The sequence below is a fragment of the Carlito syrichta genome, unplaced genomic scaffold (genome assembly GCF_000164805.1).
Source record: "Carlito syrichta isolate Samal-C Ts95f unplaced genomic scaffold, Tarsius_syrichta-2.0.1 Scaffold314830, whole genome shotgun sequence".
Classification (NCBI taxonomy): Eukaryota; Metazoa; Chordata; class Mammalia; order Primates; family Tarsiidae; genus Carlito; species Carlito syrichta.
Window position 1 is genome coordinate 422,397 of NW_007258926.1, and position 14,444 is coordinate 436,840.

A 14,444-nucleotide genomic window follows, 5' to 3' on the forward strand; every position below is an offset into this window, starting at 1 on the left:
CCCGCGGGTTCAAGACCAGCCTGGGCAACTTGGCAAGACCTCGTCTCTACAATAAATCAAAAATTAGCCGGGTGTGGTAGCACATGCCTATAGTTCTGGCTATTTGGAAGGTGGAGGTGGAAGGATCACTGGAGCTCAGCAAGTCAGTGCTGGGGTGGCCATGAGTGTGCCACTGCACTCCAGCCTGGGCAACAGAGTAAGACTCCAACTCAAAAAAAAAAAGAGAAAAAAAAGTGTTTATAAAAAAAAGAAAGAAAAAAAGAACTTGACTTACTCAAGTTACTCAGAGAGGCTGAAGCACCTTGAGCATGGGCCAGTGTGGCAACCGATGCAGGGAGAGGTAGATGGCCGCACAGAGTTTAGACTTTAGCCCGAGAGTTAATTTCTGGAAAAGTGTAAACAACGAGTGTGGGTAGGGTGAGGGAGTGGTTTGACATGACCTGATTTAAGGGTCTTCTAAGATCTCTTGAGTAGCTATGAGGAAAATGGTGTGGAGCAACATTAGAGGCAAGGAGACCAGTGAGAAGGACCTTACATAGGTGAGAGCCGGTGGCTGTTGGTGTCTGCTACAGAGGAGGGCAAGAGAGCAAATGGATTCGCCTTTATTCTTGAGGTAGAACCATATGGACTTTTAATGGGTGAGACGTGAAATTGAAGAAGAGGTATGCCATCGTGTGTGTAGTTATGTGTCTCTGTGTATCTTAATACGTGTACATACTTGAGTGTCACACATAAACAAATACAAACACTGTACATGAACATGCGTTCATTAATCTGTGTAACCTGAATATATGTGCTTATGCGTCTATTTAGACTCATGTGTTGGGTGTGCGTGCACACGCACGTTTACATGAACATACTTAAGTGTGATGTCTACGTAGAGCACCACAGAAGAGGGGCTTCTCTCTGCCCAGAACTCCAGCATCCCTATCCATGTATTCTGGGTAAAAAAACCCAGGTTTCCAGCTGCCAGAGTTCACACTGCTCTAGTCCATTCTGGGGAGGAGGGGTTTCCAAGGCAGGCTCACCTCCCCAGGCCGGATCTTTATGTAGAAGTTACTCCTCTTGTAGGAAATTTTGAGAATCTTGGGCCAGGCAAAGCGATTGATTCTCAGCCGGTCACGGTAGATAAGCAGGCCATTGGCACAGACACCTAACATGATGTCGATGCCTTCAGAGTCCTGCACAAGAAGCAACATGAAATAGGAGGCCCAGGGTCCACACCTGGAGGCAGGCAGCCTGCCATCACCCTTAAAACCTCTCCCTGGGTTCTGTCTGTGCTGAGCTCTCAGGGGCAGGTTAGAACCTCCATGCTGGAGTCCCACTGACCAATCCCTCACATAGTCATTCAGGCATTCTCTCATTCAGTTATTTATTCACCCATTCACTCATTCAATTGCTTGTTTTGTCAATCATTCAATCATTCATTCACCTGGCAAATGTTTTGTGGTACATACTCAGTGCTAGGCCATGTGTTACATGCTAGAGATACAGAAATAAACTGAAGCCTATGCCTTTCCCTCACTTGTTTGTGGCACAAACAGTTCATAAAGAAGTATAATACAAGGAGAAAATAACAAAGATCATGGGAAAATGAAGGTTATGGAACTTCGAGGAACAAGAATAAGATAGAAAAGGCTTTAAGTTGGTGGTAACACATGGCCTGGTGGCCCAAGCCTTCTGGAAAGGCCTTGGTGGTCCATCAGGGCACCACCCAGAAGCTAGGGGTGCCCTGGGAGCCAGAGGTACCTTGGCGTGGTGCAGATCTACTCCGTACATGGAAAGCTTCTTGGCGTTCTCTAGGAAGTGGATTTCTGCTTCACCTGGGGTCATGCCCCTAAGGGAGAGAAAGTGTTCACAGGTGGCCATGGGAAAGGCCTAGGCCTGAGTCCTGTGGGCTGAAGGTGACCACCATCAGAACCCATGATTCTGGGAAGGCACACATGCTGGAGTGGGCATGTATGTGGCTGAGCTTCACCTGAGTCCTCCCCCTCTGCCCTCAGAGCAGGACAGTGCACCACAGACCCTGCTTCAGTCCGCCCAACCCCCACCTTCTGCCAAAGCTCAGCTCTGTCTTATTCCCTCCAGGAAGCATCCAAGGACTAAAGTAGGAGTCAGAATTTTTGCCTCATTCTGACCTGAGTTAAGTGTGAGCTATAAATTCTGCTTTTCCATGACTGCAAAACCGTTGTTGAAGACATCATTATAATCACCCAGGAGCTCCTAAATTATTACCTACAGAAGATATTTCTCTCAGAATTTAGTATCAGAAACCACTTAATCTCTCCTGAAGAACAGCTGCACATCCTCCTTTCTGAAGAGAAGATTTATGTAAGTAACCAAGTTTCTTCTTTGCTTTGCCTGCCAGGAAACTTGAACTACATTTTACTCTTAGGTACAGCAAACATTTAGTGAGTACTATGTGCTAGTCACTGTTCTAAGCGCGTTACATGTATTAACCCACCAAATTCTCATAACAACTCTGTAAGGTCAATATTATTGTTATTCTCATTTTATAGATGAGAGAACTGGCACAGAGAGATGAGTAACTTGCCTAAGGGCACATTGCTATTAAGTAGAAGAGTCAGGATTTGAATCCAGACAATGTAGCTCCATAGTTAGTACTCCTAACCATTTCACTGCATCTGTTTTTATATCCTCCAGGCCTTGGTTTCCTCTGCCCTGTCTATATCTGAGCTGCTGCATGGGACAGCTGGACACTAGAAGTCAATGTGCCTCAGGTCCAAAGAGCTGTAGGACAGCCATTAGTATTCTCTAGCCCATATTGATCTGTATGTCTTTCTTTGAATTATTATGACTTTTGCATTCCTGAGATAGCTTTCTATTTAGGACAGGGATGACAAATAGGTGGCAGACAGGCCACCAATCCCTATTCTATGTCCAGGTGGCCATTGCTAACAAGTTGTGGGTATTAGTACCCTACTCAGTATAACACCATAGCAGTCATTATTAGCCAAGCAGAATGCATGTGTGAATTTCTGGGAGACAGCATCTGCCACCCCTAACCTAGCACTCATCACACCTCTTCCCCATGTACGTGATCCTTCCGTATCTGGCCCTAACCCTCCTTTTCAGATGCAGCCCACAGGACACAACCATCCTCATTCTCTCCATTCTCAATGGTAATGAGACAATATCTCCATACTCCTTACCATGGGTGCAGTACTTTATCGATTATAATGTACTTTTACATCATTTATCACATGGGTTGCTGTAACAATCCTGGACTTAGAGCCCAAAGTCCTTCTAGCTTAAAAGGACCACAGACATCACTTAGTTCCAGGGGGTCTTCTCCAGGGGAATCTGTGCAGCAGGCAATGGCAAAGTGGGCATCTGGGTTGTTACAATGACTGAGAAGGTCTTTATGGGCATTTATGTATCTGGGGTCCAATGATGCTAAACATTCTATACAATGAATTTGCCTGTCCCAAAACCAACGTTCGGAAACACTGACAATCTAAGTTCATGCATATACAACTGAAAAATGGGGCTCAGATAGGTTAAATAACCAGCCTACGATCATATATCTAGTTAATTATTGTCCAACTCCTGGAACAAGGTGCTTTCCACTGCACAATCAACTATTCAATCCCTCAGATCACAGACAGTAACACTAATAGCCAACACGCAGTGTTCATTAATATGTGTCATTAGTCTCCCAACAATCTTACAAGATGGGTTTAATAGCACTCAACCTTGAACGGATGAGGAAACCAAAGCATGGGAAAGTGAAGCGGACTGCCCACGATCCCCAGGTTAGAAAGTGGCAGAGCCAGAATATGAGCCCAAGCAGGCTGGCGGTCAAGGCCAAACTTTTGAACTCCACCCCTCTTCCCCAGGATCTGGACACCAGGGGACTTACACAGTAATGATTATTATTTCCAGCTAGCAGACGAAGCTGATTCTTAGAGGCCATGGATGGGAATTATCACATCCACATAGGAGCTTAAAAAACTGGAGCTCCAAGAGGTCAATTAAGGTGAATAGTTAGTCACTATCATTCCTATTTGCAGAGACAATTTGCTCAGACACACTTCAAGTTAGGGGAAGAGCCAGGTAGAGTATGGACAGTACAGCACCTGGGGGCCTACGTCCCTCAGGTCTGCAAGGAAGGTTCTAGCCAATGGCCAAGGAGCCACAGAAGGCCCTGGGCCAAGGCCCACTCACCTGTACGTCTTGTGCAGTTCCATGATCCTCTCCTCCAGCTCCCGGGTCTGGTTAGGGGCGAAGCGGAGCTCACTGACATAGTTGCCCACATGCTCCTCGGCATCGTAGTCACCCAGCTCAGCCTGCACGGCGTAGGAGCCCAGCAGGGCATGTGTGACAAAGGAGCAGGGCAAGCGGCCTGTGATGATGTCTGCCCGCAGCTGCAGGCACAGGTAGTATCTGGAGATAGGGGAGAGTGGGCATGGGCACAGGGCCCTACTCCTCCCTAGATTCTCCAAGCACAGATGGTCCATGAGAACCAAATGGATCAACACACAATGCAGCAGAAAAGGATGCTTGCAGACACTGGCATGGCATATGTTGACAATTTAGGTGTGTCCTATGAGATAGTTTTGCAACATTTCACGTGACTTTAAGCCTATTTGTTCCTTTCTAAATTAGAGACTTTTTTTTTCTATGACAGCATTTTCAACTTCTAACTAAATTGCAAGCTAAATAGGACTAGTTTGCTGGTTTGGCTATTTTTTAAAATGGCATATTGCTTTAATTATACAATTAACACTCTATATGTGTATTGTGGAAAAAGTGCAAGCTCTAGAGGTGATTCTCAATTTTTTCTTGATGCCTATTCTCATTTCTAGTCCCCTACCCTAAAGGTCCCATATTTATCACATAGTGTTCTAGACAATTTTCTCCATGGACATGGAGAAAGGCATGTGATTTAATTTACAGGTGTTTTTAACACGTAAATGGTATCAAATGTTACATCTGATTCTACAGATCACTTTTTCATACCAAACACCACACCATAGAGCCCTTCCCATGCAGCACACACAACCCCCCTCATTCATTATAACTTCCACATAGTATTCCACAGCCTGGAGGAACCTGCTTGCTAAGGATAGCTCAGAACTTTTTTATTTTGTCTCCAGCTCTGAGTGAATTGTCTAAAAACAAACTGGTTTAGGGAAACATTGCCAACCACCAGGCCATGATTTTTTAAATAACTTTTATGTACTCGTAAACGATCTTACAATTTTGACCATTTAAAATCATTTCATTGCTTTTTCTGCTATCGTGTATTTTAAAAAAAAGTTTTGATTCACTGTCAGCCAATGATATCTCCCTGTCCATTTTTATATATTTCACTATTTTTTCCCAATAGCCTATTTATTTTCCTTTTAAGTGGCTTTTACTTGATACAATTTTTACTGCTTTGTGACATTTCGCAGTCAGAACAGAAACTTTGGCAAAAATTATGTGCAGCCTCAATGTGTGCTCAGGGCCAAGGTGTATGCTCAGAATTAGCAGCAGCTCAAACATCACAGGCACCGAGTGTGGGCTTATGAGCATTTTGTTCAAATGTCTAAAAATTCAGAAATCACTGCCAAACACTCTGACCAATCTTTTATTTCAATCAATTTGTCATTTTGACCAGTTTATTTCTGGCCTATTTTTGACCAAATCAGTCAAAATAGCTACTAGCACCCCATCTCCTGGGGCCATCTGTGCTGGGCAGGCCTAGCTTTCCTCCTGGCATCCCTGGAAGCCCAATGCCCAGGGTCTGGTACAAAGAGAAGAGGTAGTAGGGGCGAAGTCAAGGGCTTTACTGACCTAGACGTCTCATCCCCTTGGGAATGGAGTTTCAGATCATGCTATTGCCAAATTATCCCCAAGCTGAACTCAGGCTATTGAGGCCTGATCTATTCCAGGAACAACTGTCTTATCTTCCAAGGCCAGAGTCAACACCTTGATTTTGGTCCACTGCCTGGCAAACAGGCAACTGACATTAAGGAGTGGCCCAATGGGAGACAGAGGCTGGCTGAGTGGTCCCCGCCATAGGGGAACTCTAAGCCCACATCTTATTGCTGTGGGTGTACGGTCCACTGCTCCCTCCGTATCCCCAGTGCTGCAACTCTTAGCCTGCTCAGTACAGCAGCCATCATGAACATTGGGTGTGTCCCACCCAGAGATGGCCCACATTATGTTTTTTTAAAAACTTTGCATTAGTTGCCAATATTTAAAAATTGTGATATTTTCTCCCAAATCTCTAGCTTCATTTCAGTAATCAGGTCCAATTCCCACGTGACAGTGCTGGCCTGGAGCTCAACAGCAACTGTTTTAGATGGTTTCTGTCCTCTTAAATTCACAAGGGGCCCCTGGTTACCTGTGATACCTCCTCCTCTAAAGACAAGGGTCAGCAGACATTGACCACTGTGTTTGTGTCACTTCTTTTCTCACACCGAGTTGGCCTTCTGTGTTGATGCTAAATGCCTGATCTTAGTAGGCAACTGCACTTGCAGCTGCTGTCATATACTGCCCGTGTCCCCATCTGCACTGCCAAGGGCCCTCATCCACAATCCCACACAGCCAGCAAACCTGCTACTCCCTCCACAGCCCTCACCTTGTGATGTCTTCTGTCAGCTGGGCAGGGTCCGGGGGGTAGAACTTGACTGTGAAGGCAAAATTCCAGGGGCTGCCTGAGAGGAGAAGATGAGGGAGAGATCAGAGGGCATCATCCCAGTGGGTGACCCAGATGCACCATCCTACGTGCAACAGTCTTCTCGGATCCATAATCTCAGGACAAGTTAATCAGGGAGCCTGGAACATTATTCTCACTTAACAAAAGAGGAAACTGAGGCCCAGGTTAAGAGACTTGTGAGTCAGCAGTGGGAAGGAAGGTATAAAGAAAGAGAACTAATGCTGCACACCCGGCACACCATTAATTAATCCACAAACATCACTTTGGTAAACCTCACAACAAACCCCTGAGTAAGTCCTATGATCAGCCCCATTCTGAAGGTGAGGACACTGAGGACCAGGCAGTGGTCGGCCCAGGGTCACCAAGCTAGGAAGGAGCAATGTTGGGGTTCAGCCCAAAGCCAACAGGCGCCTTCCTCTACACCCCAGTCTATGCCACAGGATGTTAATGGGAAGAAAAAGTATCACATTAAACAGTTTTCCTAACTTTGGACTTCCCAAAGCCACCATTCTGCCACTGGACACTGTAACTCTCTAAGGTGGACATGTGTTCAAGAATTTCCAAAATGTGTTTGATCTGTCCATTTTTTACACAGCATCCTGCCAGGTTAATTTTTCTCAGGCACGCTTCGAGAAAATCTGCCCTGTATCATATTGGCTCCATCTTAGGAGGCAGGACTGGACTATAAACAAGACTAAAAGGCACATATAATGGGCTAGCCATACAAAGGGCCCTTGAAGGGAGAAGTGTTAACCTCCACACTTAGATGGGAAAAATCAACAGTACATATACAACAAGGTACAGGGATGAATAAGGGCTGGACACAAGCCCTGCAAGCCAAAATAAGGGGTTGCCACTGGAGGGGGGATGGGTACTGATGAGACCTTGCACAGAATTAACAGAAGTTTCCAATCCAGAACAATGGTCAGACCACCTCTGAGACATTTCCGGCTCCAGGCTCAAAAGGCCCCTGACAAAGTGAGAAAGGAGTCCCCTCTGGGGAAGGCTTTGGTCATAAAGAGCTGGAGGCCATATTGTCACCACCATTCTTGTCCCGTGGTCATCACCACCCTGAAGGTGGCACCACAAGTCCTGTGTCCTGGGCTTCATGACTTAAACACTTACTAAGTGCCAATCACTTTGCTTGCTAAGAACTTATGCACGTGTCTAGGGATTTAATATTCATGATCATCCCGATTTATTTTTTGTAGATGAAGATTCTGAGAAGTTAAGTCACTCTCCCAGAGTCACTCAGGTAGTTGGTGGTAGAGAACAGGGATCTAAACCCTTGTCGTCTGGCCTCAGAGCCCATTGTCCCAGACACAATTACTCTCTGGAAAAAGTGGCCTCAACAAGAAACAATCCCTGTCTCTGGAACAATAATAGTACTAATAAATAATAATAGCTAATACATACTGGGTGCTACTGTATTCAGGTGTTGTACACGTAATAACTCATTTGATCCTCACAGTAACCCGAAGTATAAGTACGATCACGATCCCACTCTACAGATGAGGAAATTGAGGCACAGAATAGCTAAATAACACAAGAAGTAGTAATGGAGTCAGGATTCAAATCCAGGCAGCCTGGTCCCAGTGTCTTCCATTGAACCATCATCAGGGAAGCAAGGGGAAAACAGCTACGGAGCACCCACTCTGTGCGAGATACTCCCTATGCACATGCCATTTAACGGTCACCCCTACCTTGTGAGGCAAGAATCACCAATCCACTTGCCAAGAGAAGAAGCAGGGACCCAGAGAGCTGAAGGAACTGCCCCAGGTGTCCTATGTGATGGGCACTGAGGTTTGGGAGGCGATATACTGTCCCTGAACGCTAGGACACAGGACTTGTGGTGCCTCCTTCAGAAGGCTGAGGGACATTCACAAACAGAAGAAAGGGGTCCCAGAAGGCAGGAATAGGATGAAGGGCTGGAGGTTACAGGGTTAGAGGTAGAGACTACGGCTCTACTAAAGAAGGCACTTGCTAAGGGTCAAGACCACTTCTCAATGACTTGAGGTGGACACGAGAAGCAATCATCCTCTGTGCCTAGGCTATGCGGGCAGGGGCTGTGGGCATGCTCTGGGGAGGGTGCTGAGACCTGATCATTTGATCTGACTACTCTTGGTCCTGACCAAGTTCCTAGTCCTCACAAACATTGCACACTCAGCTGCCTGTCCATGTTCTGACTCCTCTAGGCATGAGGGGAGCCTCCCAGCTAGGCTGGGGCTCCTGGGGGATAGCCTGAAGCCCAGACCCAGGACTCTGTCAGTCCCCAGAGGAGTGTGCTCTGTCTGTGTGCCTGCCTCTTTGTCTCCAATTGTCAGGAGCCTACAGGAAGAATTCCTCAAGACCCCTCCCACAGAGTCAGCTGGCATCCCCGGGCCCAGCTGCCTGCTGCCATGGCAACAGGCTCAGCTACAGCTTTCCAGCCAGGGGACCACAGAGTCTAGGAGAGACCAACCACAGCCAAGGGGGAGGGGCCTTGGGTGGAGGCATCTCTTCCTTGAGGCTGCAGGACTCCACCTACTCATGCTATCTTGCTCAGGCTACCTACCTCCCGCTTCGGCCATTTGAAAGCTGCCTGCTCCTGCCTGCTTGCCTTCTCTCTGGGGCAGAAAGAGCAGGTAGTTGGCCTGCTTACCTGTCTTCACCCCGGGCTCTGAAAAGAGCACAGGATGGTATTGGAGGACCAAGGCTCAAGACGTGGTTCGGCCAACACTTGGCTTTGTGACTTTGGGTAATAACCTCTGAGGAAAGGGTCAATGATAATTAAAATCTACACTAGCCCTGGACAGGAGGATGGCTATTTCCAGGCCGTCTGCTTGCTCTCAGTCTTAGATAACTCTGCAGGTCCCCTCTAGGACTGATATCCTAAACACATTTATGATCTTCTGCTACCTTCATGTGTGACTCTGCACAGTCATTTCTCTTCTCTGGGCCTCAGACTCCTCATCTATAAGACGATGGTGAACAGTCATTCCAGCCCCAGCTTTCTCCAAGGTCTACCATGTGAAGCAAACAAACCCATGGATCTGAACTCTCTTTCCAAAACAGGAGGGAGCAGCATAAGTGGCACCCTTGTGGCCAGTGCCCCCCACCCCTCACCACATCCTCAGCCACAACAAGCCACTCACTCCGGATCTGTTTCTTGATCTCCTTGGAGGGGTCCAGCCAGTTCTAAAAGAAAACATAAAAATCTTTAGAGGGAAGATGGAGGAGAGGACCCGGATAGGGTTAGAAAAGAAATAGCCTATTATGGCCAGTGAACAACTCCTAGTGGGGAATATCCTTTCTGGTACTTTTTCCTTGGGACTGGGAAATGAGGGACAAGAGGTCTGGATTCACCAAAAGTCTTGGGATCCAGTGCCCAGGAGCCTCTCAAGGCTAGGGAAGAGGCACTGGCAGGGGGTTCCTCAGTTTACCCTGACAGATCCAGCAGCCATACCAGGACTCTCCAAACACCCACCTGAGGGTGACTTATGGGTCACAAAACATGACTGGGGGAGGGATGGAACCCGGGTGGGGAAGGTTGACTGAACCCTGGGGATGTGCAAACAGAAGGCACCTGATGAAGATCTGAGGACTGGTAGAAACCATGGGGTGTGGCCAGGACTATGGGGGCCCAAGGGCAGTGGTCCACCTGCCCCCCTGACAGCAGGCCTCCCCTGCCTGGCCCTGCTCCCCCGTCCAGGTACCTTCTGACTGTCGGCATCACAGAAGGTCAGGCCAAAGTAGTCCTTCTCCAGGAGGTTGAGGTGCTCACAGACCAGGTCGAACAGCACCTGGCCCCGGCCGTGTTTCTGCAGAGGAAAGCAGAGCTTCTGTGAGGCTGGAGCACATCTGAGAGCAGGGCCGGGAGACTCCTCAGGTCCTACCAGCACAACTCAAGCCCCTCAAGGGCCTCTCAGCATCTTAACAGGCTTGTGGCACTCCGGCCACCCCATCTGGCTCTGCTCTCTGGGTCCTAAGGGATTCTGGGGTGCCACTAACATCCGTTCCTAGATGGCCATCTCTAAGTGCTATTGAGGTCTCTCTGGACCTTGGACTTGCTTGAGGAAAAGTTGAAGTGGGGGTGACTAACTTCTCCTTCCTTTATAGTGATTAAGAGAAAGAAGCTAACTTAGACCCAAGGAGCAGAAAAATCAAAAGGCCCACGTTCTGAGCCTGAGAAGAGGCCCTCAAATAGAAGAGAAGTGGGCAGGGGGAGAAGGAGAGGGCTCCGGGCCACAGTGTGAGTCTCTTTTTTCTGGCTCCTCTCCTGTACGGAGTTGAAGTCCAGAGCAGCCCAAACTAGAGTGCCACCCCCTACCCCAAAGCAAGTAAGGGTCACAGAGGCTCAGGATGTCCCACCAGCTTCCACTGAGGAACCACTGTTAGAGCCCCCCTTCCTCCCACTCCCACATAGCTGGGTTTGGGACCACTCTGGACCACTATCTAGGCCTGGGGATTAAGAATGACAAAGCCAGGAAGCTGCCTGGGCACTCCAAACCCACAGGCGTAAATATGAACACCAAGAAAGGGATCACAGGGGAGGGAAACTGAAGTAGCCAACACCCAAAGAGGTAGGGCTCCAGAGAGTGAGGGGCCAAGCCTGATGAGGAATTCCTGAACCTGGAGGGGTCTGGCAGAGAGAATGAGCTTGACCTGAGTCAAACCCTTCAGGCACTTCTGGAGCAGGCTGCAACAGCATCTGGAGGTCTGCAGAGGTGGCACAGATGCAGAAGATAGCCCTGTCTTTGCCCCAGTAGCAGGGTTGGTGTTCACCCAATTCTTCTGTAGAAGAAACATACATAAAAACAAAACAAAGGCTGGGCTTGGTGGCTCAGCCTGTTATCCCGTGCCTTTGGGAGGCTGAGGTGAGTGGATCGCCTGAGCCCGCAGGTTCGAGACCTGCCTGGGCAACTTGGCGAGATCTCATCTCTACAGTAAATAAAAAAAAATGAGTTCTGTAGTTCCAGCTACTCGGAAGGCTGAGGCGGAAGGATTGCTGGAGCCCAGCAGGTCGAGGCTGCGGTGGCCGGGAGTAGCCACTGTACTCCAGTCTGGGCGACAGAGTGAGACTCCAACTCAAACAAAAAACAAAAAACAAAAACAAAGGAAAAGACTACAGAGAAGAGGAACTCAGACTTCCAGGGCTTAGAGACAAGTCACGTGCCTTAAGATTAGGGCATGGAGCAGAAAGAGAGGTGGCTCCTATGACTCTCAGTAGGAAGGCCATCCTCTGAATGCATCCACACATGAAGAAGGGCCAGGAGTGGGGCCTAGACAGGGGCAGAGCCTCCACGGGTGCACAGATGGGGTGAGAGCTCAGACCAAGGAGCAAGTCTGAGTCTGTAAGGAAAAGGAAGTACTAAACATGGGGCCAGAAGGAACAGCGCCAGAGAGGAGGTATCTGCTGTGCCACCGACGTGGGGCAGGGCCATCCACAGGGTTTCTATATGGCCTGGATGAGAGCATCCTTCCAAGGACGGCCTCCCTTTGATGGGTTGATGTACCTTCCACAGAACCCTCAGGGCCTAGTGGGCCTGAAGACTTGAGGTGGCACCCTGGACAGGGATATTCACCAGGAAGAGAGGACACCCCCTCCCCAATAAATATATAAGGATGATTCTAGTTTAAGCATTCGTATCTCCGGGGTGAGATAGAGAAGCCCAGTTCTTAGGTCAGCACTTGGATGGTGGCATCCTTGCAAGATACAGTCATCTTTTTCTGGTGCCAGCCCTGTACCCTGTCTGAGTCTATCTGCAATCATAACAACCCTCTCTGAACCCTGGTGCCACCATCTGTACAAAGGAGAGCCAGGCTAGGTCATCTCTCTGGACACTGCAGTCAGTCCAGGACTCCCTGGGTTTGGCCAGGGTACACACAGAGTCTGTCCTGGCTCTGAGGCCAGCTGACTGGGGGTGGGCATATGGTGCCGAGTGCTCCCCTACCTCCACCTCACACTCATACTCGGAGGCATCGAGCAGAGTGACCCGGCAGATGGCACTCTTGTATTTCTTGGCAATCTTCTGGGGCGATTTCTGGGCCTTGCTGGGAGTGGTCCTCTCTGAGAGGCCGTCAGCCTCACTGTAGTCCTTCTCCTCCATGTCTAGGCTCTGCAGGTCCAACCAAAGGGAGAGTTTGGTCAGTGAGTTTGAAGCATGGCCTTTCATATAAATGAGAAGCAATAAAGAGGCATCTAGGACCAAGCAGACCCCAGAATGAGAGTCACTGCCCTCCAGCTCCCACAGGGGACCAGGGTGTGCAGTGGTGTGCACAGGAAGAGAGCCAGTATGTCCATGTGCAATGACTGGCCTCACATGATGGTCCACTTCTTTCCTGCAGGCTATTCCTACCATGGGCAGCCTCTGCAGAGGGGAGCGTCCCACAAACCAAACCTGGACCAGAGTCTCCCTGTCTCCCCAGAGCAGTGAGTGAGTCATCAGAGCATCCATCTGGTCTCTTCCTTCTCGTCTGTCACTGCATCTAGCAGGAGGCTGGGAGTTGTAGACTGATCAAGAGGAGGGAAGGGAGGCCAGAGCCCTGCCCACTGGGCCTAACTTTGCCAATGACCCTGGCCAAGTCCCTGCGCTCTCTGGGTCTGTCATGAATTGAGGAAGGTGTGAGTTAGATGACGAGGTGAGTTTCTTGTAACCTCAGGGTGATGAACTCTGCCCTGGAGTCACACTGGGCTTGTCTTGTTTCAACACACCTTCAAGAGGCAGGAAAATGAGACAGGCTTCAAAATCAGATCTTGATTTCACTCCACTTCTGTCACTTTATAGAAATGTGACTTCAGGTAACTCACTGCATCTGCATCCCGCTGAGCCTCAGTCTCCCCAAGGGTAAAATGGAGGGGTTCATGTTATCCTTTTCAGTTTGGGAGAATTAAATATAAAAGCAACCACAATGCTCCAAGCACAGTGCTCAGCATGTGACAGGTCACTCATAAACCTTAGTTTCCTTCTTTCATCCCTCCTGAGAAGATACTAAGAACTGGGCTGGGAGGAATGCCCATGTTCTCAGGCACACACCTGTTCAGCAGGCCGGGTGTCCTGCTGGGGCGGATGCTTCTCATTGGAGTTGGCCTCCGGGTGGCCGTGGCCCACGGGGGTTACAGGGGTGGTCACAGCAGCAGCGGCCTCAGGCTGCTGTGGGGCTTCCTCCTGAGCCTTCTTCACCTCAGAATCAGGGCCTGTCTCTGTTGTCATGGTGACCAGCACGCCTGCATTGGCATGAAGGAGAACATGTGACGGAGAGGGACAGCAATGGTGTGACAGAGCCAGAGGGGCAGGAACCACATGCGGAGAGAGACAGATGGAGACGTGTGGACAAAGAGCCACAGAGAAAAGGAAGGAGAGAGGGAGAGACGGAGAGGTGGGAAAGAGTTAAGAGAAGTGAGGTGTTAGTGGCTGAGGATACAGGCACGGCCCCCATCTTGCGTCCAGGCTTCTTTAGGGACCCTAATCTCTTGGCCTTGCCGAGGGGCAATGAGAGTCTCTCCAGGGAGCCTCACTCTGCCAGAATCACAGAGGGCAGTCAGTGGCCACCTCCCAGCAGGCCCCCACCAGGCTGCCTCTCTAGCCACATCACTTGGCACTTGGGAGCCCCTCAATAACTGCTGGGTGCATTGAGTTCAACCCAAAGAGCCTGGGTTCCAGGCCCTTCCCACGCTGAATTTGGGCGATCCTCTTCATGCCCCAAGCTTCGATAACTCCTGCCCTGCTAACTTCACAGGATGGATCCAAAGGAGAATGACAGGGAGGCACTTCTTTTTTTTTTTTTTTTTTTT

General features: G+C 49.0%; 1 protein-coding gene across 1 annotated transcript in view; it reads right to left on the reverse strand.

Annotated features, from left to right (window-relative positions):
* The window catches only part of EPB41L1 (erythrocyte membrane protein band 4.1 like 1), a 123,264-nt gene that overhangs the window by 37,321 nt on the left and 71,499 nt on the right, over positions 1–14,444 (reverse strand). Inside the window, exons 4-11 of the mRNA XM_021705928.1 lie at positions 13,687–13,877; positions 12,604–12,768; positions 10,366–10,470; positions 9,805–9,847; positions 6,593–6,668; positions 4,189–4,407; positions 1,750–1,837; positions 1,029–1,181 (exon numbers count right to left, since the gene is read on the reverse strand). Coding sequence (XP_021561603.1) covers positions 1,029–1,181; positions 1,750–1,837; positions 4,189–4,407; positions 6,593–6,668; positions 9,805–9,847; positions 10,366–10,470; positions 12,604–12,768; positions 13,687–13,863 — 1,026 coding nt within the window. The 5' untranslated portion in view covers positions 13,864–13,877. The remainder of the gene's footprint in view (positions 1–1,028; positions 1,182–1,749; positions 1,838–4,188; positions 4,408–6,592; positions 6,669–9,804; positions 9,848–10,365; positions 10,471–12,603; positions 12,769–13,686; positions 13,878–14,444) is intronic.